Source organism: Bubalus bubalis, chromosome 2 (assembly GCF_019923935.1).
Source record: "Bubalus bubalis isolate 160015118507 breed Murrah chromosome 2, NDDB_SH_1, whole genome shotgun sequence".
Taxonomy (NCBI): Eukaryota; Metazoa; Chordata; class Mammalia; order Artiodactyla; family Bovidae; genus Bubalus; species Bubalus bubalis.
The window spans coordinates 36,355,920-36,378,452 of NC_059158.1; the positions used below are offsets into that span (position 1 = coordinate 36,355,920).

At 56.4% G+C, this 22,533-nt stretch overlaps 1 protein-coding gene across 6 annotated transcripts; it reads right to left on the minus strand.

The window, feature by feature from the left end:
* Nucleotides 1-240: 240 nt before the first annotated feature.
* Nucleotides 241-16,998, minus strand: MDFI (MyoD family inhibitor). Of its 6 annotated transcripts, none has more exons than XM_006069158.4 (5): nt 16,749-16,998; nt 15,081-15,167; nt 7,734-7,859; nt 4,582-4,806; nt 241-1,070 (listed from the first exon to the last, which is right to left on the minus strand). In XM_006069158.4, exons 2-5 carry the CDS (start codon nt 15,154-15,156, stop codon nt 814-816), a joined length of 684 nt encoding a protein of 227 aa, XP_006069220.1. In that variant the 5' UTR covers nt 15,157-15,167; nt 16,749-16,998; the 3' UTR covers nt 241-813. The 6 variants fall into 6 exon arrangements, with proteins under 6 accessions (XP_006069220.1, XP_006069218.1, XP_025125962.1 ...); XM_006069156.4 differs by having other exon boundaries at nt 7,734-7,919; XM_025270177.3 differs by lacking the exon at nt 16,749-16,998 and adding an exon at nt 15,310-15,512.
* Nucleotides 16,999-22,533: the final 5,535 nt, after the last annotated feature.

Here is a 22,533-nt window from a genome sequence, read left to right on the forward strand (position 1 = left end):
TGCCAAGGGTTAACTCTTCCCTGTCTGGGCTTCTCCATCCCTTTGGCCAGAAGAGAGAAATAAAGGTGGGGAGTGGGTACCCCTCTTCCTTCCTTCCCTCAGAGGTAGGCATGAAACAAGGGCGGGGGGCCAGAAGCCAGGAAAGCCCTATTCATTTGGGAGGGTCGGGGGAGGGCTGTGGGAGTGTTTGCTTTTGAGAGTCCTGGTCCGAGGCTGTTACTCATGAGTCCTGAGGAAATCTGAGATGGACATACATCTTTATTTACAGCAACAAACAGAACGGACCCACCCTCCATTCCCTCCCTCTCCCCTTCCAGTCTTTTCTATACCGTTGCCCACTCCCACCCCACCCTGGGCCCAAGGCCAGCCCTGCCCTCTGGGGTCACTGTATGGGTCAGGTCCCCCCACCAAGACCCCAGGAGGGGACGGGGGAGGGGTTTGGCTGAGGTCGGGTGGGATGTTTCTTTTCACATTTTGCTGTCCTCGAAGCCTGGGATGGGGGCAGGGGAGGCAGGCACAGGGGCAGTGAGAGGTAGAGGAGTGCACAGCCCCGCACCCCAGCCTCCCCCATGCCCCTGCCCCTCCCCCAACTTTCACAGTGTTCGGCAGCCCTGGCAGCTGATCCAGGAGCCGTCCCCCCTCCCGTCGCCCCCCACTAGGTCCTGGGAAACCGGGAAGGAGGACCGGCTCCCCCGCTCACTGGGCTGGGGTTCCAGGAGGGTGCAGGGCGGATGGGAAGGGCCCAGGGGGAGGGGGCGGCGTGGCCTGGGGTGACAGCCAGGGACACGGGGCGGCCTCCGGAGCGTGCAGGGGTCAGGAGGAGAAGCAGAGGCCGCAGCACTCCATGCAGATCTCCAGGCAGTCGGCCGACTCGCAGCAGGCGTCCAGGATGCCGCAGTCCAGGTCGCAGGGCAGGTCACAGTCGGCGCACTCGCCGGAGCCGCAGCAGCAGCAGCAGAGGCATGAGTCCTCGGAGCTGCAGGAGCCACACGTGGCGCAGTCCAGGACCAGGTTGCACAGCGTCAGGAACTCGCAGAACAGGCAGGACAAGATGCAGTGGACGCAGCAGTCTGAGGGCGAGAGGGCCGGGGGCTCACTCGGTGAGGAATGACACTCGTGCAACCCTCCCTGGGTACCGGGAAATGGGGACCCACCTTCCAGGTGACCCCAAGGCACAAGGAAGTCACAGGGAGCGAGGGTCTGAAACCCAGCAGCCTAGATCCCGAGTCCCTGCTTCCGAGGGACCGACTCCCTCGGTCGTTTATCTGTTTCATGAACATACCCAGGATGGGTATGTTCCAGACCCTGTTCTAAGTGTTGCGCAGGAATTAAACTCAAGGAAAGTTATGACCAACCTAGATAGCATATTGAAAAGCAGAGACATGACTTTGCCAACAAAGGTCCGTCTAGTCAAGGCTATGGTTTTTCCAGTGGTCATGTATGGATGTGAGAGTTGGACTGTGAAGAAACCTGAGCGCCGAAGAATTGATGCTTTTGAACTGTGGTGTTGGAGAAGACTCTTGAGAGTCCCCTGGACTGCAAGGAGATCCAACCAGTCCATTCTGAAGGAGATCAGCCCTGGGATTTCTTTGGAAGGAATGATGCTAAAGCTGAAACTCCAGTACTTTGGCCACCTCATGTGAAGAGTTGACTCATTGGAAAAGACTCTGATGCTCGGAGGGATTGGGGGCAGGAGGAGAAGGGGATGACAGAGGATGAGATTGGGGGCAGGAGGAGAAGGGGACGACAGAGGATGAGATGGCTGGATGGCATCATTGACTCGATGGACACGTGTCTGAGTGAACTCCGGGAGTTGGTGATGGACAGGGAGGCCTGGCGTGCTGCAGTTCATGGGGTCGCAAAGAATCAGACACGACTGAGTGACTGAACTGAACTGAACTGAAGTGAAACTTGTAACAACTCCTTGAGGTGGGGCTGTGTCAATCCCTCGATACAGATGAAGAAACGGAGGCTCTGAGAAGTCTCTTCAAAACTGATCCAGGGACTTCCCTGGTGGTCCAGTGGTCAAGAATTCACCTGCCAATGCAGGGGATACTGGTTGGATCCTTGGTCCAGAAAGATCCCACATGCTGTGGAGCAACTAAGCCCATGGACCACAACTACTGAGCTTGTGCCCTGGAGCCTGGGAATTGCAGCTGCCGAGCCCATGTACCTTAGAGCCCTGCTTCGCAACAAGAGAAGCAATGAGAAGCCTGCAGATTGTGACTAGAGAGCAGACCCCGCTCTCTACAACTAGAGAAAGACCGAGCACAGCAGTGAAGACCCAGCACAGACAAAAGTGAAAGAAAGAAATAATCTATGCGGAATCCTACCACCCTGCTCAGCTCTTGCCCAGTGACAGCATCCTCACTCACTCCCCGCCTTTGGCCACCCCTGCATTCACAAAGAGGCCAGAGGACCCTTGAAAGACTTCTGTTGGATTCCATCCTTCCCGCCCTCAGAACCCTCTAGCGGGTTCCACTTCCCTGGGAGGAAAAGCCCAGGGTGCTCAGTGACCCCTGAGGCCCCTCTCCCATCACTCCGCCGTGGCCACACTGGCTGCTCCCCATCCTGCAGTCACGGCCCCCTTGTTCTCTCAGCGCTCTGGCCCCAGAAACCTGTTCCGCTCACTCTCTCTCTCCTCTTTCAAATGTCTCCCCTCGGTGAAGCCTTCCTCCAGAATCCTCTTCAATACTGCAAGCTGCCCACCTGACCCCCGCATCCCCGTCCCTTCCCGCAGGCCTGCTCTGCCTCCCTGCCTAGAACTCATCACCTTCCACGGCTTCCACAGCTCTGCCACCTACTAGAGTACCAGCATCAAAAGGGAGGGCGCCCAACACTGGCACACTGTGGGTGCTGAGTAAATAAATATAAGGGAGGGAATTAACGCATGCTCCCGCCCTTGGGCATCCAGCTGGACGTGGCGGCGCTGGCTCAGCAGCCCAGGCTCTGAACTGCTCAGCGTGTGGCCAGGGCGCATGGCTGGACTCCTCCCAGGGGCCGGGCCATAGGCTGTGTCCGGTTCCCCTGACCAGGCGGGCCCCTGGTACAGGCTGCTGGTCCAGTGGGAGTCTCACACTGCCACGGAGGCTCTGATGCCCACACCCAGGTCCTGTGTACAGGCAATCTTTTGCGACCCTATGAACTGTAGCCTGCCAGGCTCCTCTGTCCATGGCATTCTCTAGGCAAGAATACTGGAGTGGATTGCCGTGCCATCCTCCAGGGGCTTCTCCCTACCCAGGGATTGAACCCATATCCCTTAGGTCTTTTGAGTTGGCAGGTGGGTTCTTTACCACTAGCACCACCTGGAAGCCCCACTAGGAGTCTCACCTCTCACCATTCCTCCCCTGGAACTTCATCAACTATCATGAGCCAGTTCTCACCTCCGTGCTAACGCACCCTGGCTGGATCCTCCTACTGGTCCTTTAAGGCTTGCTCAGACACCTCCAGGGCCTTCCCAGACTCCCCTCCCGTTTTCGGGGCTGGTGTGGGTATCCCCGTGTTCACTTTATCACTCCTCATTTATCGTATCGCAGAGTGAGATGACCTGTTTGTGCCTCTCATGAAAGCTTTATGAAACCATCTCCTGGGTACCCCGCACACAGCACAGTGCCGGGCTCACAGGTCATGCTCTGTTAACTTTGTTTCATTTTAAAACATATTTATTTATTTGGCTGTGCTGAGTCTTATTTGTGGTATTCCCTGACCAGGAATCAAACCCAGGCCCCTTGCATTGGGAGCGTGGAGTCTTAGCCACTGGACCACGAAGGAATGCCTTCCTGTTCGCTTTAAATGTACGAATATCCCCTTCATAAATAAGGTTCTTGGGCATAATCTGCTCTCGGGGGAAGGGTGAAAGTTATGAACATGTCATGTGCAAAGGTGTACACTGAATTCAGGTGTACACTGAATTCTGTCTGCAGAGGACCAGCCAGAGTCTCCCAACATGGAGAGAAACTACATAAAAGTTCTGGGGTTAAGGTCAAGCATCACTGGGTTACAGGCAGCCATCATCTTGCTGAACTCATGCCTGTGGGGCGGGGGACCTGATTGCCCAGGGCAGCCCCCCAGAGGACCTCTGTGCGGCAGGAACAACCACGGGTGTATCCAGGTGCTCTGACCTCCCACTGTACTTTGCACCCCCCACCTTTCCCCCAGTTAAGCATCTGATGGTGCATCATTTTATTCTGCTATTGTGCTCTCACTAGGCAAATGGTCCATAGCTCAAAGAAAATTTCTGTTTCCAGAAATGGGGTGGCTTTGGTTGGACCAGCCCAGATGGTTCCATTCCCTGTTATAGCAACTCTGAGAGAGGAGGGATGAGAAGGGGTGGTCTTGAGAGCTCAGATGTGTCTCACTTTACCCAAGTGTCCTCTGCAAGGTTCTCTGTCTTGCATCAGATTCCCTGGAGAGCTTGTTAAAATCTAGACTCCTGGGCCCCACCCAGAGGTTTGGACCTTGAGGGCCTGGCGTGGGGACAGGGTGCCGCGCTTCTAAGCAACCTAGTAAAGATGCTGCTGCCGCTCCCTGCATCAGACTTCTGGAGGCTTCTCTATGGGGGAGGCAGAGTGGGGTGCTTACCTTCCTGCGCCTGGAGGGGAATCTGGGAGGCAGCGGACTTGGTGCTGCCCTTGCTCTTCTTGCTGCCCTGGCTAGCAAGAGATGGGTGCGTCTGCAACTTCCGGTGGGCCTTGGGGCCACCCAGGGCACCGTTCCCCGTCCGCCTGGTGCCGCCCAGCTCCGAGGGGTGGTCAGAGCCATTCGCCACTAGTGGGGTGCAGTCCAAGGGGTTCCCCTGGGGCTGGCCTAGAGAGACCATGAGAAAAGGGCGATGGAGGAGAAGGTGGGGGGTGGGGTGGCCGGGACAGTCTCCCAGGGCTCTGCTTGACTCCTGCTGGCTTCGTTCCTAGATACACCCCAGTTTACCTAGCTGATCTGCATTTTTGCAGATGAGGAGACCGAGGCCCAGAGAGCAGAACTGACTTGCCCAGAGGCACATCACAGAATAGCCTCCAAGTGGAGCCCGGCCCCTGACTTCCAGGCCGGGGGTCATTCGAGAATAGACAGAGGTGCGGGCAAGGGGAGAAGCACAGGGGCCTGCACCTCACCTTCTTATCCCATGTGAAATCCACTCTCCTGCTCTTGGCGTCTGGGGATTTTGGCGACAGTGGTAGCGGAGAGGGGAGGAGGGGCAGCACGGAAGTAGTTAACCATCACTTCGGCCCCTGCCAAGCCCCCAGCTGCTTCTGCCCTTCGAGTGCCGGGTGATTCATTGGAAACATCTGTTTGGAGATGAACGCCTGGCCCTGGAATCCAGGGGGGCTCCTCACAGCAGTCCCCCCACCTCCTGCTCCTTCTGCCCCCAGCTCCCCTGCCCCTGCTGGAAGAAAGTCTGCTGAGCGGCCCTTGGGGTCCAGGTGGGGAGCGGGAGAGGGAAGAGGGAAGCCAGCAGGGAGACCTCGGAAGCCAGGAACCCTGGGTCCCCATCCCAGACTGAGGGACCAAACCAGCTTATCAGTGGGGTGCGGGGAAAATGGTCCTGGAGAGCATGCCAGCACCTGGCTCCTTCCCTCACCTCACTCAGGTTTGCCCACTTGGATGATACGGCTCTGTCGCCCAAAGATGAAGGCAGGTGTGTGCGCGCGTGTGTATGTGTCTGTGTGTCAGGGCAGGAGTCTGAGAAGGGGTCACAAGAGTTCAAGGACCCCTCTGCTCAGGGCCCCTGACTCCTGGGTGGGATCCTCTGGCCCTGAGGACCCTCAGTAAATGTATAAATTTGGGGCGCTTCCTTCTCTCTGGCCCTGGGGTCTGGATCCCCAGGTCCCTCCAGGCCAAACCTCTGGGTCTGGATTGTGGCAGGAGATGTTGGGGGGTGGTGGGGGGTGTTGGAGGTTGAGGGGACAGAAGGGGGCCTGACTGGGGGTGCTGGGCCTTCTAGTAATGGTGGGAGCACTTCGCCGGGCACCCACTGCACGCCGGCACTGTTTGGAGCACTCGGGGTGCGAATTGTTCTGTCTATTGCTATGGGGCGGTATCCTTTTACAGATGAGGAAACTGAGTCCCAGAGATGTATAGAAACTTGTTCAAGGTCACACAGATAAGGGTCATAGGTAGGATCAGCCTGGAGGCTAAAAGGTGGGGCTCCAAGGGCAGAGGGGTGAGGAGCGGGGCAGAAGTTGGGAGACAAAGGGCTGAGGAATGAATTGCTACTACCACAACCCTCTCTGCTCTTGTAATTAGTAGCCAACATGTTTTGAGCTGTGATGAGGTGCCAGATACACTGCTGAGAGTCCTATGTGTAATAATTTCGTTAAGCGTCAAACAGAACTACTGTTACTAGGCCATTTCACAGATGAAAAAACCAAGGCCCAGAGACAGTAAAACTTGCCAGAGCTTCCACAGCTAGGCAGTGGAGTGGGAAGGAGATGGCGATTGAGAGAAAGGAGCTGAGGACAAGCTTGGGGGTGGGGGGGGTCAGGGCAAGGATGGGAGACAGAGCCATGCTGGGAACCTTTGGCCCTGAGCAGCGGCTGGTCCCTGCATCTGGGTAAACAGGGGTAAGGCCATGGGAAGTGGCCAGGCCTGAATCATCCTGCCCCGACCTCTGGGCTCCACGGCCGGGCTGGCGGGGTGGGGGGATGACTGTGCTGAGTCCTTGGCCAGCTTTGGTGCCCTCTGCCCTGCTGCCTAAACACAGGCACAGTGACCAGAGGGCGGGGGCGTGTGGTGAGCTGAGGGCCCCGGGAGATTTGGGCGGACACAGAGCTTGCCTGTGGCCATGGCCGTGGGGGCTGAGTCACAGAGCAAACACCCAGGGCCCATGGACATAGGAGCGTCTGTCCCTTCCAGGCCCTCTCCTCCATGGCCACGGCGTTTACCTCTTTCTCTCGGTCCTGCTGGTGGGTGTGTCTCGAGGATTTAGTAACCCCGACTTCCAGGGTGTCCAGCTTACCCCAAATGCCCTGCCTGAAAGTGGCTCCACAACTCTGCATTGCCAGCAGGGCAGGCAGGCACAGGACACAGCCCTGGGGCTGGAGACCTGAGCTCCCCAGTCTGTGTCCAGGGTGAGGGAGCCTCAGTTTCCTCATCTGTAAAATGGGCTTGGCAAGAGCTATCTGGCTGCCTCACTACAGGCTGATTTGGAGAGTCTGAGAGCTCATACAGAAAAAGAAAGTTGAAAAGTACCAATGTGTCCCATAGATTTTGCTGATCTTATTGGCAATTACAAAATGATTTTGGAAGCCCCTTCCCCTGTTTTTGAGGGTGATGGTGGTAAATTCTCCCCCTCCAGGACCTCCTCGGAGACATGGAGCCAAACCCAGGAACACAGCTGAGTTTTGCTCCTTTCTAGTTGCTCCCAGAGCAACTAGAAGTGTCTCTCCTGCCATTTTGCTCTTGACACCCTGAAAGCTGGGCTGCCTCAGGCTCCGGTTTCCTGCCCCCGAGCCCCAGCCCCCCTCCGCAGACTGCACGCGCTCTCGTTCTGAACCACAGAATGAGGCTGCCTGCAGCCTGTCCACACTCATTCTGAACTAATTTTATCCAAATCATTTTGTGGATAGAAATGATGTGGATGTCCTCCTAGACAGCAAGGACAGTGACAATATCTTGTGCCCTTCCATTGCCCACACCTCAAAGTCCTGGCCCAGGCTAGGCGCCCGTGGGCACACAAAGCCCATCTGTTTTGGATTCCCTAGAGTGACCCCCACGTAACCCGGACCCCTAGGACTCACATGTCACAGCTTCTATGGGGACATCGAGGTCAGTGCTGTCCAGGGTCTGGGGGGCCTCAGGGTCATTGCCTTGGGTCATGGGGGGTGCCGCTGCTTCCTCCAGGGAGCCCTCCTCAAGCGCTGCCTCTGCGGGGTGAGCGGATCCGGTCACTACCTCCAGCCCAGGAAGGAGGGATGGGGTCTGGGCTAGAAAAAAGCAGACGACTGAGGGACATCCTTCTTGTGCCCTCCAGCTGGCCCAGCCCTGGTCCCCTCCCCACAGCCCAGAATGCCCTGAGCCCTCATTCTTGGTCTCTGTACCAGTTACCCAGCGCTTACCCTATCTGGTAACGGTGCCAGCCTCTAAAATAGAAAGTTCTCAAACCACAGCCCATGAGCGAGCAAGGGTGTGTGCACATGGATGTGTGTGTGTGTGTGGTCAGGGAGGGGGCCAGAGATGCACAGTACAAAGGAAAGTGGGGGAAGGAGGCAGAGACACAGTGCAGGAGAGAACAGATGGTCAGTGATGGGGAGATAGGAACAGGCATCCAGAGTGACGTGGAGAGAGAAAGAATCAAAAGGATGTGAAAGGTAGAAGCGAAGAGAGACAGTGCATCAGAACTCGAGAGACCGGGCACGTAGACGCCCAGTGACAGACAGCCCAGGGCAGGCAAGCAACTAAGAGAAAGTCAGAGGCAGAAGCGATGGAGAGGGAGCAATATACAGATGGAGATACGGTGAGAAACCAGGGCAGAGAGAGAGGACGATAGCACGAGAAAGAGTCTGAGAAGCCTGGGGTGAGGCGGAGGGGCTCCAGGCAGGAAGAGAGACAGGGAGACGGCCCAAGAGGGCTGGAAGAGGCGGCCGGCAGCCACATGTAATTACAGTGAGTGGCTCGGTCCCTCTGTCCAGGGTGGGCGGAAGGCAGACTTGGAGCCACCTTCAAACCCACAGTTCCTGAGGCAGCAGGACCAGGGCTGGCTGGGCCCAGGGGAGGAAAGTTCTGGGGGCTGGGAGGTGGCACCGGGAGGCAGAAAGGTGACCGGGCATGGGAAAGCCTGAGGGTGGACAGGAGAAAGTGAGGCCTGGGGTCACGGGGCCAGGGGCCGAGGTGGGGCAATGGCGGGGTGCAGCCTGGGCCTCCCATCAACCCCCAGGTTGTGCAGTGGGAATGACAGGGGCACCCCTAGAGGGTGCCCCTTCCCCCAAGCCATGATGGGAGCAGGGGAGATGGAAACAGAGACCGAAGGGCTCAGAGAGGGGAGAGCCACACAGGGAGCCACAGAGAAAGATGACAAGAAAGGGTGATGAAATCCAGATAGTAAGAGGTCGGCGCCCACCCATCCACACCACGGAGAGATCACGAGACACACACACCCGCAGGGACAGAGACAAAGACTAGTCTTAGAGACAGCAGTGGAGCCGACCGCAGAAAACAGATGGCCTTAGGGACCGGGTCTTTCTCTGAGCTGTCTTCAAATGAGGGCAGGGGAGGATGGGGCGGGGAGATATAAGAGAGAGCAATTCAGGTTGGGCACGCAGGTCAAGGGGGTGGGAGCATCTGGAGGGGAGGGGACGATCCAGGGGCTCAGAGACCCCTGGACGATCCTTGTTCCAAAGACTCTGGTCTCCCATGGCCAGGCGGTGGGGGCTCCAGGGGCCCCATGGAAATTGCACAGAGAGCAGCAGGTGTGCTCCAACCTGCCCGGGGAAACCACTGGCCCTGCCTGGAGCTGGGAGCTGGGACAGGGAGGAGGGAGCACTGGGGCTGCAGCCACCCCTGAAGTGTGGCAGTTATGTGCTGGGAACCCCTCCTGGTGCCCAGGGAGGCAGGGGGTGGGTTCCTCCAGCCCCATCCATTCCTTAAGCTCCTCTCACCACCTGGCTAATAGGTTAATAGGAGGACAACTGTTTTTTCTGCTGGGCCTAGGGGGAGCAGGGGAGCAGAGATAACCCCCAAGGGGGAGCCAGATTGCCTGCCTAGTGGTGGAGGCTGATCTATAGTGGAGCAGAGGGGACGCTGGAGGCCAAGACCAAGCTGAGAGGGAGGCTCACAGCTTGAGTTCTAGTTCCCAGGAAGGGAGGGGGCTGCCCAGCTCCAGCCTCTGGCCCCAGAGGCGTCCTGCCAGAGCCCGGAAGTGGGAGTGCTGACCCTCCCAAGCCTGTAATGACAGAGGCCCGAGCCAGGAGCTGGAAGACCCAAGCCCTGGTTTTTACCGGATACCAGCTTGGGCGAGTTACTAGGACTTAGGTCGCTTTGCATGAAAAGGGGACAAGCATGCTTGTCCCTCAGGGTTTCAAAGAGTAAATGAAACCCTCAGTGGTACCTGGCATGCAGGGGGCCACTCCCATAGGCTTCCCCCGCCCGTCCCCTGCCTGGCCTCTCTCCTCTCCCTTCCTTCCTTTCCTCCTTTTCCTTCCTGTGCTGTTTGCTGTGACAGCGACGACACCCCCCACGCGTCAAGCGCTGGGTGGACCACAGTGAGAAAGACCAGGTCACTGACCCAGGAGCCCTCTGTTGGGGTGGGGGTGGGTGACAGTCTCACAAACTGAAGGGCAGGAGTTACAGCAGGGGCAGCTAAGGACTGTGGAAGCAGAGAAGACGGGCACTCATCCCGGGGTGTGGTGTGGTGTGTGTGTGTGTGTGTGTGTGTGTGTGTGTGTGTGCAAGTCTAGGAGGCTTCTTGGAGAAGGCAATGCCCATATCGGGTCTTGAGTAATCAATCAGTCAGCAAAGAAAGGGGAAAGGACGTTCTGAGAGCAGCAGCAGATCCCAGCGTGAACAGCTGCGGTGTGAACGAGGGAAGATAGAGTAACTGCGTGGCGGGCCTTGTGGTCACGTCCCAGGCTTTCTCCTGAGGTCACCAGGGCACACAGAGGTGACACTGTCGCTCTTGGAGTGGAAGGAGCCGACCCTGCAGCTCTCTTGGGCCCCCAGGGTTGGAGAGGGAGGAAATTGAGAAAGCAGGATTAGGAGACGGGTCCCCACCCCGGCCCTCCTCCCCGACATGTTGACTGCCACACTCTGGGCAGTCTCTCCTGACAGTCACCTACAGGGCTGGTGACCTTGAATCTGGTGGGAACAGGAAATTACAGAGAGCCCAGACGAGGTTCTGAGGAGGCCCCTCCTGCAGGAAGCCTGCCATTCTGGGGTGAGCATCAGACCTTGGAAGGAAACCAGGGAGGAAAGTAAATCCAGTCCAGTTATCTTGACCTGGAAACACAGACAGACAGACCTCTTGGAGCCAGAGGGCAGCGGAGGGGACCCAGCAGACGCTGGAGGAGAAACCCTGAGGGCAGAAGAGGAAACTGCAGACGGCACAGAGATGGGGAGCAGGCTGAGGAGCAAGAAGTGCCGGGGAAACCTGTCTGTGGATGATGCATGGACCGGGGGCCGTGACGCCAAGATGCTGGACCAAAAACAGCTCTCACCGCGAGCACACGGGGCAGCAAACCCAGATAAGAGGTGGGGTCCACGGGGTCAACCATCAAGAGGCTGAAAGACCCTAGTTTTCCTTCTTGGGACCAGGAGACCTCTGCTCGGCCCCAGAGGGGAGAACGTCTCTAAGGAGAAACTTCTGGAGGGTGGGGAGGCCAGCAAAGGCCAAGGGCCACCGGGTGGACAAGCAGCTTAAGTTGCTAGGCATGAAGGCACCTGCCCAGGGTGGGGGTGGTGTGAGAATCCCTGGTTGGGGTTCCGCCCTCCCTGGAGGTGCCATCTGCTCCCATCTGATCAAATAGCCACTTTTTTCTAATGTGCACAGGGGTAATTCCCAGGAAACGGCAACCCACTCCAGTATTCTTGCCTGAAGAATTCCATGGACCAAGGAGACTGGTAGGCTGTACTCCATGGGGTTGCAAAGAGTCAGACACGACTGAGCGACTATCACTCACTCATTCCAGTGGTTAGGACTCTGCACCTCCGATATGTCTTGAGATGCAGCCAAAATAATAATAATAATAATAAATTAAAAATAAGATAATTGTATACTGGGAGCCAGCCATGCGGTGGGCATCTCTGAGCAGAAGCCCCAGTCCTGCACCTCTCTCAAGAGTCTCCAAAGGAGACATGCAGAAAGGCAAGGGCCCCTATGCCTCGATATACTCTCATCCTTGGCACAGGACAATGCCTTGAGTTCTGGAAAGACAGCCCCAGAAGAGGGTGGAAAGGTCACATTTAAATCCATAAGCCCTAGAGGGAAGCGGAAAGCCTCAAGCTTCAGCTGGACCCTGTGCGCTCCCTTTGCTTGTCATTCCTGGACTGAGAGGGAGTTGGGGGGAACTCTTCCAGGTGGGATGGGTTCAGCCCACGCCTGGAAAGGGCCCAGAGGACCCATGTCCTTGAGCTCCCATGCCTGCTTCCTCCAGCCGAGCCCGCTCCCTTGTTTTTGCGGACAGTGGGCCCAGCCTCTCCCCTGGAGTTCCGACCATCTCTGCAGAGGCAGCCGGGATCTGATCTGCTCAGAGAGCAGTGACTGGAGACCTTCATCCCAGTCCCTCCTTGACCTGGTATTCAAGGCCTCAGTCTATGCCTTCAACCTAATCAATGGACAGGATCCTGTGTTCCAGGTCGACTGACCTCTCCGTGGTCCCAGGCCACCACTGGGCCTTCTGCCCAATCCATCCCGGCTTCTATTGTCCCTCTGGATCAGAAGGTCTTACCCCTCCCCTCTCCCCAAATCCAATCACCCTTCACCACCCAGCCGGAGGTTCACCTCTTCCTCCAGAAAGACTACCCTGATCCTTGAGCCAACAGTCCCTCCTCGGAGTGGCCACTTCCTGAGGATTCAGCGCCCAGAGCTCCCTGCTGTAAACTGTAACTGGGAGTGAAGCGTGGGTCCTCTACCAGCCCTCCCCAGCTCTCGCCTGGGGCGACGTCAGTGTCATCTTTGCACCCCCAGTGGCACTTAGCCAATGTCTGATGGCGAGGACTGAGTTCTGGAATCTAGAATGCCCCAGGTTGGGAGGAGGAGAGAGAACCAGAAGGTGAGAATTGGGGTTGGCGCCTGGCACCGCGACATTAAGAACGTGGGCTTGCTTGATACACACTGGGACCCATGAGACACAGGCCCAGGCCACCAGGACAAGGACTGGAGAGGGCCTGAGCGGACCAGTTAGGCTAGGTCCAGCTGGTTTTATTTTAGGTCTAAAAGCTCCAATTCCCCAGGAAATTCACTTCAGAACCAAGAGCAGGAATGTGACGCCCCAGTGCTGGACAGAAATTTGCTGTGGGTTAGGGAGCCAGGCTCCCGGGGCTCTCAGGGCTGGAGGAGGAGGAGGCCACTGGGGGAGCCAAGGGTGTGGGGGCTTGGCCACCAGCCCCCGACCAGAGCTGCCCTGGGCCCCCTTGCTCCCCGTTTGCATCCTGGGCGGCTGAGGGAGGGGCTGACTTGGTCCCTGGTGGTCCTGCCGGAGGCAGGGTCCCCCTGGGGTAGCGCCGTGGCCTTGCTGTTCTGTCAGTGCTCAGCAAGGGGCGTGGGGGATTCTGGTCTCGGATTCAGGCGTCTGTGGGGTTTTGGCTGGGTCTCCTGCGGTTTGGGCTTCCTGGGCAGCAGGCTCAATCTCCCAAAGCGGCAGAGCCAGGCCTTCTCGTGTTATGAAAGCCACATTGTCTGGCCCTGCCCAGGCTGGGGAGGGGGCTTGCTGAGGCTGGGCCTCAAGTTACAGCCCAGGACTTAGCCCTCCCAGTGGCCCACCCTGGCCCTTGTCCCGGCTCCAGGCTCCAGCACATTCAGCCCCTCCTCCCCCTGCTGGGGCAGAACGGGTCACACAGGAAAGAGGGTCTTGGAAGGAGGGAGTGGAGGAGAGAACAGAGAAGATGGATAAGCCAGGGAAGAAGGCAGGGGAGACAGGGAGAGAGGCGGAGAATCAGGAGGCCGAGAAAGAGAGAAGGGGCAAGAGAGAGAAAGAGCCTTCCCAGGCCCCTGCTCCGCGCTCTCCTCCCAGGCTCCAGGAGCCCAGTTCCTGAAGGAGTTTATACCCCAGAAGTCCCCACTCCAGGGCCCCCACATTCAGCGGGGCAGTCTGAGGGCTGGCGGGATGCAGAGCAGACACGTTGGTTTCATGTATGTGCGGGCCCCTGGCCAGCCGTCTGCCACTTGCCCTCCCACCACTTTAGACACCACCCCCACCTCCACAACCCTGGGTCTCCAAAGGGCCAGCGTCCACACCAGGTAGACTTGGGTCTTTCCAAATGGGCAGACCAGTCCCTATGCGTGGATGTGGAGACTGAGGCCAGAGAAGGGAAGAAACTTGTCCAAGACCATGCAGGAAGTTCATGTCAGAGGTCCAGGATGAGACCTCCATTATTTGGAGACTCAAAGAGGGGCGAAAGGGCTAATAGGGCTGGGTGAGAGGGAGGCAGATGATCAGACTAACCTAGAACTGAGATTAAAGGCATGACATCTGGGCCTGTGCTCCTGCCCGCCACCCTTCCGCCTTCCCCAACAAACCCAAGATGTTCCTGACTTCTCCCTGTCCCTGCTGTCCACTGGGAGCCTCAGCGCACATGTGTATGGTGAGAAGGTGGACAGAGAGCCACATCACCAGGACTCCCCAGGGCCCCTGCCTTCTTACCAGGCCCCCTTAGGGAGTCACAAACCCTGAGAGGGGGTAGGCTGCTGCAGGAATAATTCCAGGGAGGTTACAGATCCTGTGTTTGGGGGAAGGGACAGTTCATTTGAGTGGTGGGCACTTGGTTGGGGTGAGTGCCTGAAATAGAGAAGCGGGGAGAGAGAAGGAGAGGGATGGGGCGGAGAGAAACTCTGTGTATGTGTGTATGCGTGTGTGCGCGTGTGTGTGTGTGTGTGTGTGTGTGTGTGTGTGTGTGCAAGCAGGGTAGGAGTGGCGGGGGCTGGCCAGGCCCGGGTGGGGAGGAAGGCGAAAGAGAGGAGATGGCAAGGAGGGGAGGGGCCGATCCTGCAGCCGCTTGCTGAGGACAAAAGTTTTCGGGAAGCGCTAGGCTCCGGCTAGGATGGGGGAAGGGAAGGAGAGAAAGACTCAGACACCCCCACCTCCGCCTGAGGCCCCCAAAAATATTTACACACTGGGCAGAAACGGTTGGGACACAAATCCCAGACGGACAGACAGACACTGCGGTGTGTGTGTGTCTGGTGTTAGGAGTGGAGAGAGTTGGAGCCAACTTGGCGCGGCCGCTGCCTCCGTTCGGGCCCTGCCCCCATCGTCCCAGCCCTCCACTCTCCTTGGACCCGGTCCCCGATACCCAGATTTCTCGCCCCCACCTCCACTCAGGGTCCCCCGAACCGTCTCCCCACTTCTCAAAGAGGAGAGGGGAGAATTACCAGTCGCCCTCCCCCAGCCGCCTACCCCCGCTCCCGTCCGGTCTTGTTCTGCATCCCTGGTTCCTACCTGGGCCCGGGGCTGCGCTGGGGGCTCCATGGGGCGCGTCGCAGTGAGGGGGGTGCTGGCCACTCACCTGGGACATCGGCCCGGGACCTACGAGAAACAAGGCTCAGCGGGTGGGGCGGGAGGTCCCCGCGCGCGCGCGCGCCCCGGGGAAAAGGGGGCCGGGGCAGGGGGCGATCCGGCGACAGCCGCGCGCCCACACCCCTCCCGGCTCGGTCCGGGACTGACTTACTCTAGTGAGTTGCGCGCCGCTCTCTCGCCTCGCGGGGATCACCGCGCGGGGCCTGCCATGCGCACCGGCCGTGGGCGCCCCAGCCCAGGGGCCACTCGGCCTCTCCGCGCCCCTCCCCTCTCACTCGCTCCTTTCTCGCATTTCGGCGCCAGCGCGCGTCTCTCGCCCCCTTGCTTCTGCCTCCCCTCCCTGCAGCCCCCTCGCTCCTCCCCGGCTCGCCTCTCCTCTTCCCTCCCCTCCTCTCCGGCCCACCCTCTCCCCGCCCCCTCCTCGCCTTCCCAGGCGTCCCCCACCACCACGTCCCTTCCCCCGCGCCGGGCTAGGCGCTGCCTGGGCCGGACACGTCTGTCCGCGGGGCGCCGCGGCCGGAGCCCCCACAGGAAGCCGGCTCCGCGCGTTTCCTCCGCGCTCTCTGAGCTGGGCCCCAGTCTCCCCAAATCTCCGCCCCCCTCCCAGGCCCAACTCCCCGGGAAGCTTGCAAAGGGGGCCGCGAGTTCCCCTTCGCCTGCTAAACTCTGCAGAAGTTTTGGAAAAAGCAAGAGAACGAGAGAGAGAGAAAAACCACGGTGATCACAACTACCTCGTGCCAATTGTCTGAATATTTGTGGCCCCCAAATCTCGTTGTCCCAAAGGTGGGGAGTGATCAAGTTTCTCAGGCACGCTTCGCCCACCCCATCGGTCCCCGCCCGTGGTCCTAACCTGTGGCACAGACCGGGTGCCCACCCCGCCAGAAGCTACCCCCTTCGGGAAATCCGGTTGGTGACATTCGAGCCTCCCGTGTCCCAAGAGCAGCCCTCAGCATCCCTGATTCCCCCACCCCCACCAGCCACACGTGGGAATTTGGATCAGAAACCCGGCTTTGGAGGCTAAGAGAGGTTCTGGAGTTCAGCCCTTCATTTGGCTCCACACTGGAATCCGAGGCCTTCCAAATTGCGGGGTGCTTGGGAAAGAGGAGAGAGCCCCTGCGGGGGGGGGGGGGGTGTTTGGGGGAGGGGCAGCAGGGCGACCCATCTGGAATTGAGCTGGATCCCGCCTCAGGGCGGGGGTATGAAGGAGCTGCAACCAGACAGTCGTGGTGGGGGTGGGGGTGGGGGTTAGTTCAGGGACCCTAGCTTGGCACCCGATCCCCAGGAAGGGGGAGGCGTGGAGCCTGCCGCCCACCGGGTGAGGGGTGGGCGGGCTCGGAGACGATCAGGTGGGGCCGCCCGCTGGGGTGACGGCGTCTGGCCGCGCTAGACCGAGGACGCCTGGGAGCCGCGTCTGGGCTCCCCACCACGAGGGCCGGTGAGCAATTAGGGAGGCGGCGGCGGCGCCAGGCCAGTTCTCCCGGTTCCGCCTTCCAAGCCCGGGCTTGAAGCCGGGGCTGGGACGCGGGGGCCGAGCTAGGGACCCAGGGCCTCTTCTCGGTGTTCCCCAGCACCCCTGTAGTCGCTACTTACGATGCTCAAAGGTCCTCGTGGCGCCGTCGCAGCCAGGACCACTGTGGCCCCCAGGGGTCTCGCCACCAAGAGGCAGCGTCCCCGCGATGAGCCCAGGTGCCTACGGCCGGAAGTGGGGGCCCCCCGGGTGGGGAGGAAGGGGTCCCACTCCCGGGGCCGGGCTGCCTGCTGCGGAGCCCGGCCTGGAGCCCCGGGAGCCAGCCCGGATCAGGCTGCTGTCTGGAAGTTCTGGGGAGCGGGGCGGATTCCCCTTTCCTGGCAATGGCTGAGTCACCGGGACGCACCCGCGGGGCTTGGCGACTGCAGCATTCTTACCGGTTTACCTGGGCCCTGGAGCTTGGCCTCATCCGCCTCCAAGATTGGAAGTGCAAGGACGTAAGCAGGGGGTGGACATTGTCTCCAGGGCAGCCTCCACTGTCGTGCGGCCCCTCCCTAAGCGCAGACCCCAGCCCTGCACCATTAACCACCCCCCCCACACACCCCTCTTCTCAGTCTCTATCCCCAGCCCCTTAACTCTGGATCCGCCCAGTCTCCCAGCCTCTCTGTCTGAAATCACCTGCTTGGGATCAGAAGTCCCCTGACTCTGGCCCAGCACCAAGTAATATGTCTGGTTTGTTGGAAATGTAAAAGCAGGCTTTAAATTTAATCCCACATACTGATTATACAGGTGTGCTCAGTGTGTGAAAACTCAGCAAGCTGAACATTTATAGTGCAGGTACTTTTTTTTTTTTTTAATATAAGTATTATACTTGAATAAAAAGTTGGGAAAACAAAAACACCCACTAATTAAAATCAGCATTCCAGGACAAAACACAGTATGGGGTGATGACCAGGTGGTGGGCCTTGGCATGGGACTCCAGTTCCAGACCTCAATTCCACCATCTACCTGTTCTCCTAGGAAGTCCCTTTACCTCTCTGAGCTTCAGGAGGAACGCACACTGGGACCCTCCATGTGGACCTTAATAGTTTCAGTGCTATCCAGGATCAGGACTAGGATGGGGAACTGAGAGACTCTGCTGGGGTGCGAAATTTGGGAAGGTGCCAATATAAAAACCATTGTAATTCGATATTAAAAAGCAAATCAGCAAATTACAGCCCTGCCAGCCAGCTGCCTATTTTTATAAATAAAGTTTTATTGGAACCAGGGCTGAGATTAAAGTGAAACGAGTGAGATGGGATCATGAAAATTCAGGTTTAGATCCTGTCTTCATTTAAAATGTTGGCATTTTGTTCATTAGAGATTTTTTGCATTGATTTCAATTTTTAGATATATTGCAAGAAAATATTGTTTTATGTTAATTACCGAGGTTTTTTGTTTTTTGTTTTTTTGCTGCTCCCTTAAAGTTTCACACCCGAGCCTCACTCACTGTAAGCCTTACACACCTCACCCTTGTCCTTGGCCTATTACCCTCTCTTCCCGAAGGACCTGACTAGGACCCCAGAGTAAATGAGTAGAGTAAATGAGTAAATGGTTCCACCACCTCCAGCCCCCACCCCACAACACCAGGTGGGCTCTGCAGACAAGCCCAGACCTAGCTTTCCTGGGGACCAATAATTAGTTCAGAGTCAAATGCAAAGTGCTCACATTGGCCTTCAGGCTCCCAGAGTTGGGCTCTACCTGCCTTCACTTTCGTCTCCCCTCACTCATTTCTTTCCAGCCTTGCTGCTTCCCGAGTTTGTTTTTTCAGCTTGTCTCGTGTGTTTGCTCAGGGCCTTTGCACTTGCTCTCCCATCTGCCCAGAATGTGCTTCCCCTAGCTATTCACTTGGCCCCCTTCCTTGTCTTCTCTATTTAGGTCATCTTCTCAGAGAGGCCATCCCAGACCCCTTTCTCTCTGTCCCACTTTATTTTTCTTCATAAACCTTTCACCTCTTTTCCTATTTATGTACTTGTTTGTTGACTAGTAGAATGTAAGCTCCAGGGGTGAGGGGACTTTGCTCTGTCTCCTAGGGGACTCCCTAGAACTGGGTCTGACACAGGTAGCTCAATATGTATTTCCAGTTTCGCAGATGGGAATACAAGGGGCCAGAGAGGGAAAGGGGCTAATGCAAGTCACGCAGTGAGCTGGTGGCAAAAGCTAACCAAGTGCCAGGTTTCCAGACTCCCAACTCAGTGCTCTTTCCTGCCTCCTGGTGCTTTTCCTCACCCCCTTACCCCCACAGCCCTCCAGACAGTGAAGGGTGACAGTCACCTGCACAGCTCTCCTGTCGGCTCCCTTCCACACACTGTGATTACAGAGCCTGGCCTGGCTCCAGCCCCTGGTGTCCACCCCTCCCCAGTGTCCCGCAGGCGTGCACAGCCCTTCCCGGCTTCCTGTCGCTGGCACGGGACCAGTCGGTGGCTGGGCTGGGCTCCGCAGCTGGACCACAGCTGTGGTCTCCGTGCCCTGGAGAGTGGGGGCGGGCTGCTGTGGCGCAACCTCCCTGCGGAGGCCTTGCGTCCAAGGAGGGCTTGCGTCCAAGGGGGAGTGCTTGTGTGTCGTGGGGGGGGGGGCGCTGGGTAGGACGTGAGTGCCCTGCCAGGATTGCTGTCCCTGATAAGCAGAGTAGAGGATGGACCCCCCCCGCCCCTTTCTGGAGGACATGGCATGTGGAAGTGGGAGGGGAGCTCTGGGTCCCAGGCCTGCTTCTGTTCCTCTCTTTATTCTTGGTGATGAGAAGACAGTGGTTCAGTACACATGAGTTGGGTATATTCTGTGTGCCAGCCCCTTGCTGGACGGTTCTAGACTTGTTGCTTCCTTTAATACCCACACAGTCTGGATCGCTATTATCCGCATTTTACAAATGAGGAAACCGAGGCACAGTGAGGTGAGTGACTTGCCCACGGCCGCACAACTAGTATGGAGTGGAGCTGGGACTTGTACCACATTTCTTTTATTTTTTAGCCATGCCACGTGGTATGCAGGATCTTAGTTGCCCAACTAGGGATTGAACTGCTGCCCCCTGCATTGGAAGCGTGGAGTCTTAACCACTGGACCACCAGGGAAGTTCCTTGAACCACATTTCTGAAGCCCGGATCATTCTGGTCCCTGACAGGGCCTTTACCACAGAGGGAGAACTGTGATTTTCTCTGGAGGTGTCCCCCATCTCCAAGCTGGCTACCAGAGATGGAGGCGTGGCCCTGCTGCCCTCCTCTGAATCACTGGTGATTGACAGCCTAGAAAGAGTGGGGCTTGGTTTAATGTCATGGAGACCCAATTTGCACCTCGGCTCAGTCCCTTCTACCTAGCTCTGTGATTTGGGACAAGTCATTTGAATTATTTGAGCTTCCATTTCTGTTGTGTGAACCCAAGAGGACTGTTGCCATCCCACAACTGGGGAGAAATTAAATGACCACCTGGTACAACATCATAGGCTTCAGTAAATGGTAGTTCCTTGGCCCTGCACTGTGCTCCTGGACATTCATCCCCAAAGTGAGGGGAGCCTCACAGGGCACGTACGTGTCCATTGTTCTGAGTTTTGTTGCATGAGTCTTGTTTCAAACCCTTACTTGGTGCTTACTATGCGACAGGCACAGATCACAGCACTTTGCATGAATTAACCAGTTTAATAGTCACAACATTAAATATCAATTTATATTAAATACCAGTATTTCCCTCATTTCATAGGTGAAGAGACAGACAGAAGCACAGCGAGCTTAAGTAACTTGCCCGAGCACCACAGCCTTCCCTTCAGCTCCATCCTTCCTGGGGGAGTGGGAGGGGCCTCAGGTCATCACTGATCCCCTTGTCTTGTTCAGTCGCCAAGTCGTGTCTGACTCTTTGCGACACCATGGACTGCAGCATGCCAGGCTTTCCTGTCCACTATCTCCTGGAGTTTGCTCAAATTCATGTCCACTGAGCTGATGATGCTGTTGAACCATCTCATCCTCTGCAACTCCCTTCTCCTTTTGCTTTCAATCTTTCCCAGCCTCAGGGTCTTTTCCATTGAGTCAGCTCTTTGCATCAGGTGGCCACTGGAGCTTCAACTTCAGCAGCAGTCCTTCCAATGAATATTCAGGGTTGATTTCCTTTAGGACTGACTCTTCTTGCAGTCCAAGAGTCTTCTCCAGCACCAGGGGGACTTAGGTTATCACTGATCCTCTACTCCTGGATAAATCTTCTTTATCCCCCTGGTAAGTTAATTAACTCTGAGCTGCTGTTCAGTTCAGTTCAGTCGCTCAGTCATGTCCGACTCTTTGTGACCCCATGGCCTGCAGCACACCAGGCCTCCCTGTTCATCACCAACTCCCGGAGTAAGCTGCTGTTAATCATGTGTAAGTGTCTTCATGCGCAGGCCTCCAAACTTTTTTTTCTTATTAATTCAACTTTATAACAATTTTAAGTAGACCTGTTAAAATTTTCTGGACAGTGCCAGCATTTGGATTAAAATTTTTAAAAACCTATTTTTTAGAGCAGATTTAAGTTCACAGCAAAATTGAGTGGAAGTATAGTGAGTTCCTGTATATTAGGCTGTATATTGGCACCCTATTTATTTAACTTCTATGCAGAGTACATCGTGTGAAATGCCTGGCTGGATGAATCACAGGATGGAATCAAGACTGCTGAGAGAAATGTCAACAACCTCAGATATGCAAATGATACCACTCGAATGGAAGAAAGTGAAAAAGGAAGTAAAGAACCTCTTGATGAGGGTGAAGGAGGAGAGTGAAAAAGCTGGCTTAAAAGTTAACATTCAAAAAACTAAGATCATGGCATCCAGTCCCACCACTTCATGTTAAATAGAAGGGAGAAGAGTGGAAGCAGTGACAGATTTTATTTTCTTGGGCTCTAAAATCACTGTGGACACTGACTGCAGCCATGACGTTAAAAGATGCTTGCTCCTTGGAAGGAAAACTGTGACAAACTAGACAATGTGTTAAAAAGCAGAGACATCAAAAGGTCTGTAGAGTCAAAGCTATGGTTTTTTCCAGTAGTCATGTATGGATGTGAGAATTGGACCATAAAAAAGCTGAGCATCGAAGAATTGATCCTTTCAAACTGTGGTCCTAGAGAAGACTCTTGAGAGTCCCTTGGACAGCAAGGCGTTCAAACCAATCAATCCTAAAGGAAATCAACTCTGTTCACTGGAAGTACTGATGCTGAAGCTGAAGCTCCAATACTTTGGCCACCTGATGCAAAGAGCCAATTCACCGGAAAAAATCCTGATGCTGGGAAAGACTGAAGGCAACAGGAGAAGGGGTTGGGCAGCAGAGGATGAGATGGTTAGACAGCATCACCGACTCAATGGACACGAGTTTGAGCAAACTCCAGGAGATAGCCAAGGACAGGGAAGCCTGGTGTGCTGCAGTCCATGAGGTCGCAGAGTCGAACATGACTGAGGGACTGAACGACAGCAACAACATATATCTATTCCTACCACATGCACAGCCTCCCCCACTGTCCACAACGCACACCAGATGCTACATTTTTTACAGCTGATGAATCTATATCGTCACTTCATTATTACTCAGAGCTCATGGTTAACATCAGGGTTCATCCTTGGCATTGTACATTCTGTCGGTTTTGAGAAACATAACGACATGTATCTACCATCGTAGTATCATAGAGAGTATCTTCACTTCCCTTAAAATCCTCCGAGCTCCACTTGTTCATGCTTCCCTCCCCTAACCCCTGACAACCACTGATCTTTTAACTGTCTCCATAATTTTACCTTTTCCAGAATGTCATGTAGTTGGAATCATACATTATGTAGCCTTTCCGATTGGCTTCTTTCATTTAATAATATATACTTAATGTTCCTCCAGGTCTTTTCATGGCTCGATAGCCCATTTCTTTTTATCACTG

What these genes read in the sequence shown, in the direction of transcription:
- MDFI (XM_006069156.4), bottom strand. Translation starts at nt 15,156, where the DNA reads ATGTCCCAGGTGAGTGGCCAGCACCCCCCTCACTGCGACGCGCCCCAT. An exon ending in CCCCATAGAAGCTGTGACAT is followed by an intron (nt 4,807 to 7,733) that starts GTGAGTCCTAGG and finishes TGGTCTCTCTAG; the next exon opens with GCCAGCCCCAGGGGAACCCC. An exon ending in TCCCCTCCAGGCGCAGGAAG is followed by an intron (nt 1,071 to 4,581) that starts GTAAGCACCCCA and finishes TCTCGCCCTCAG; the next exon opens with ACTGCTGCGTCCACTGCATC.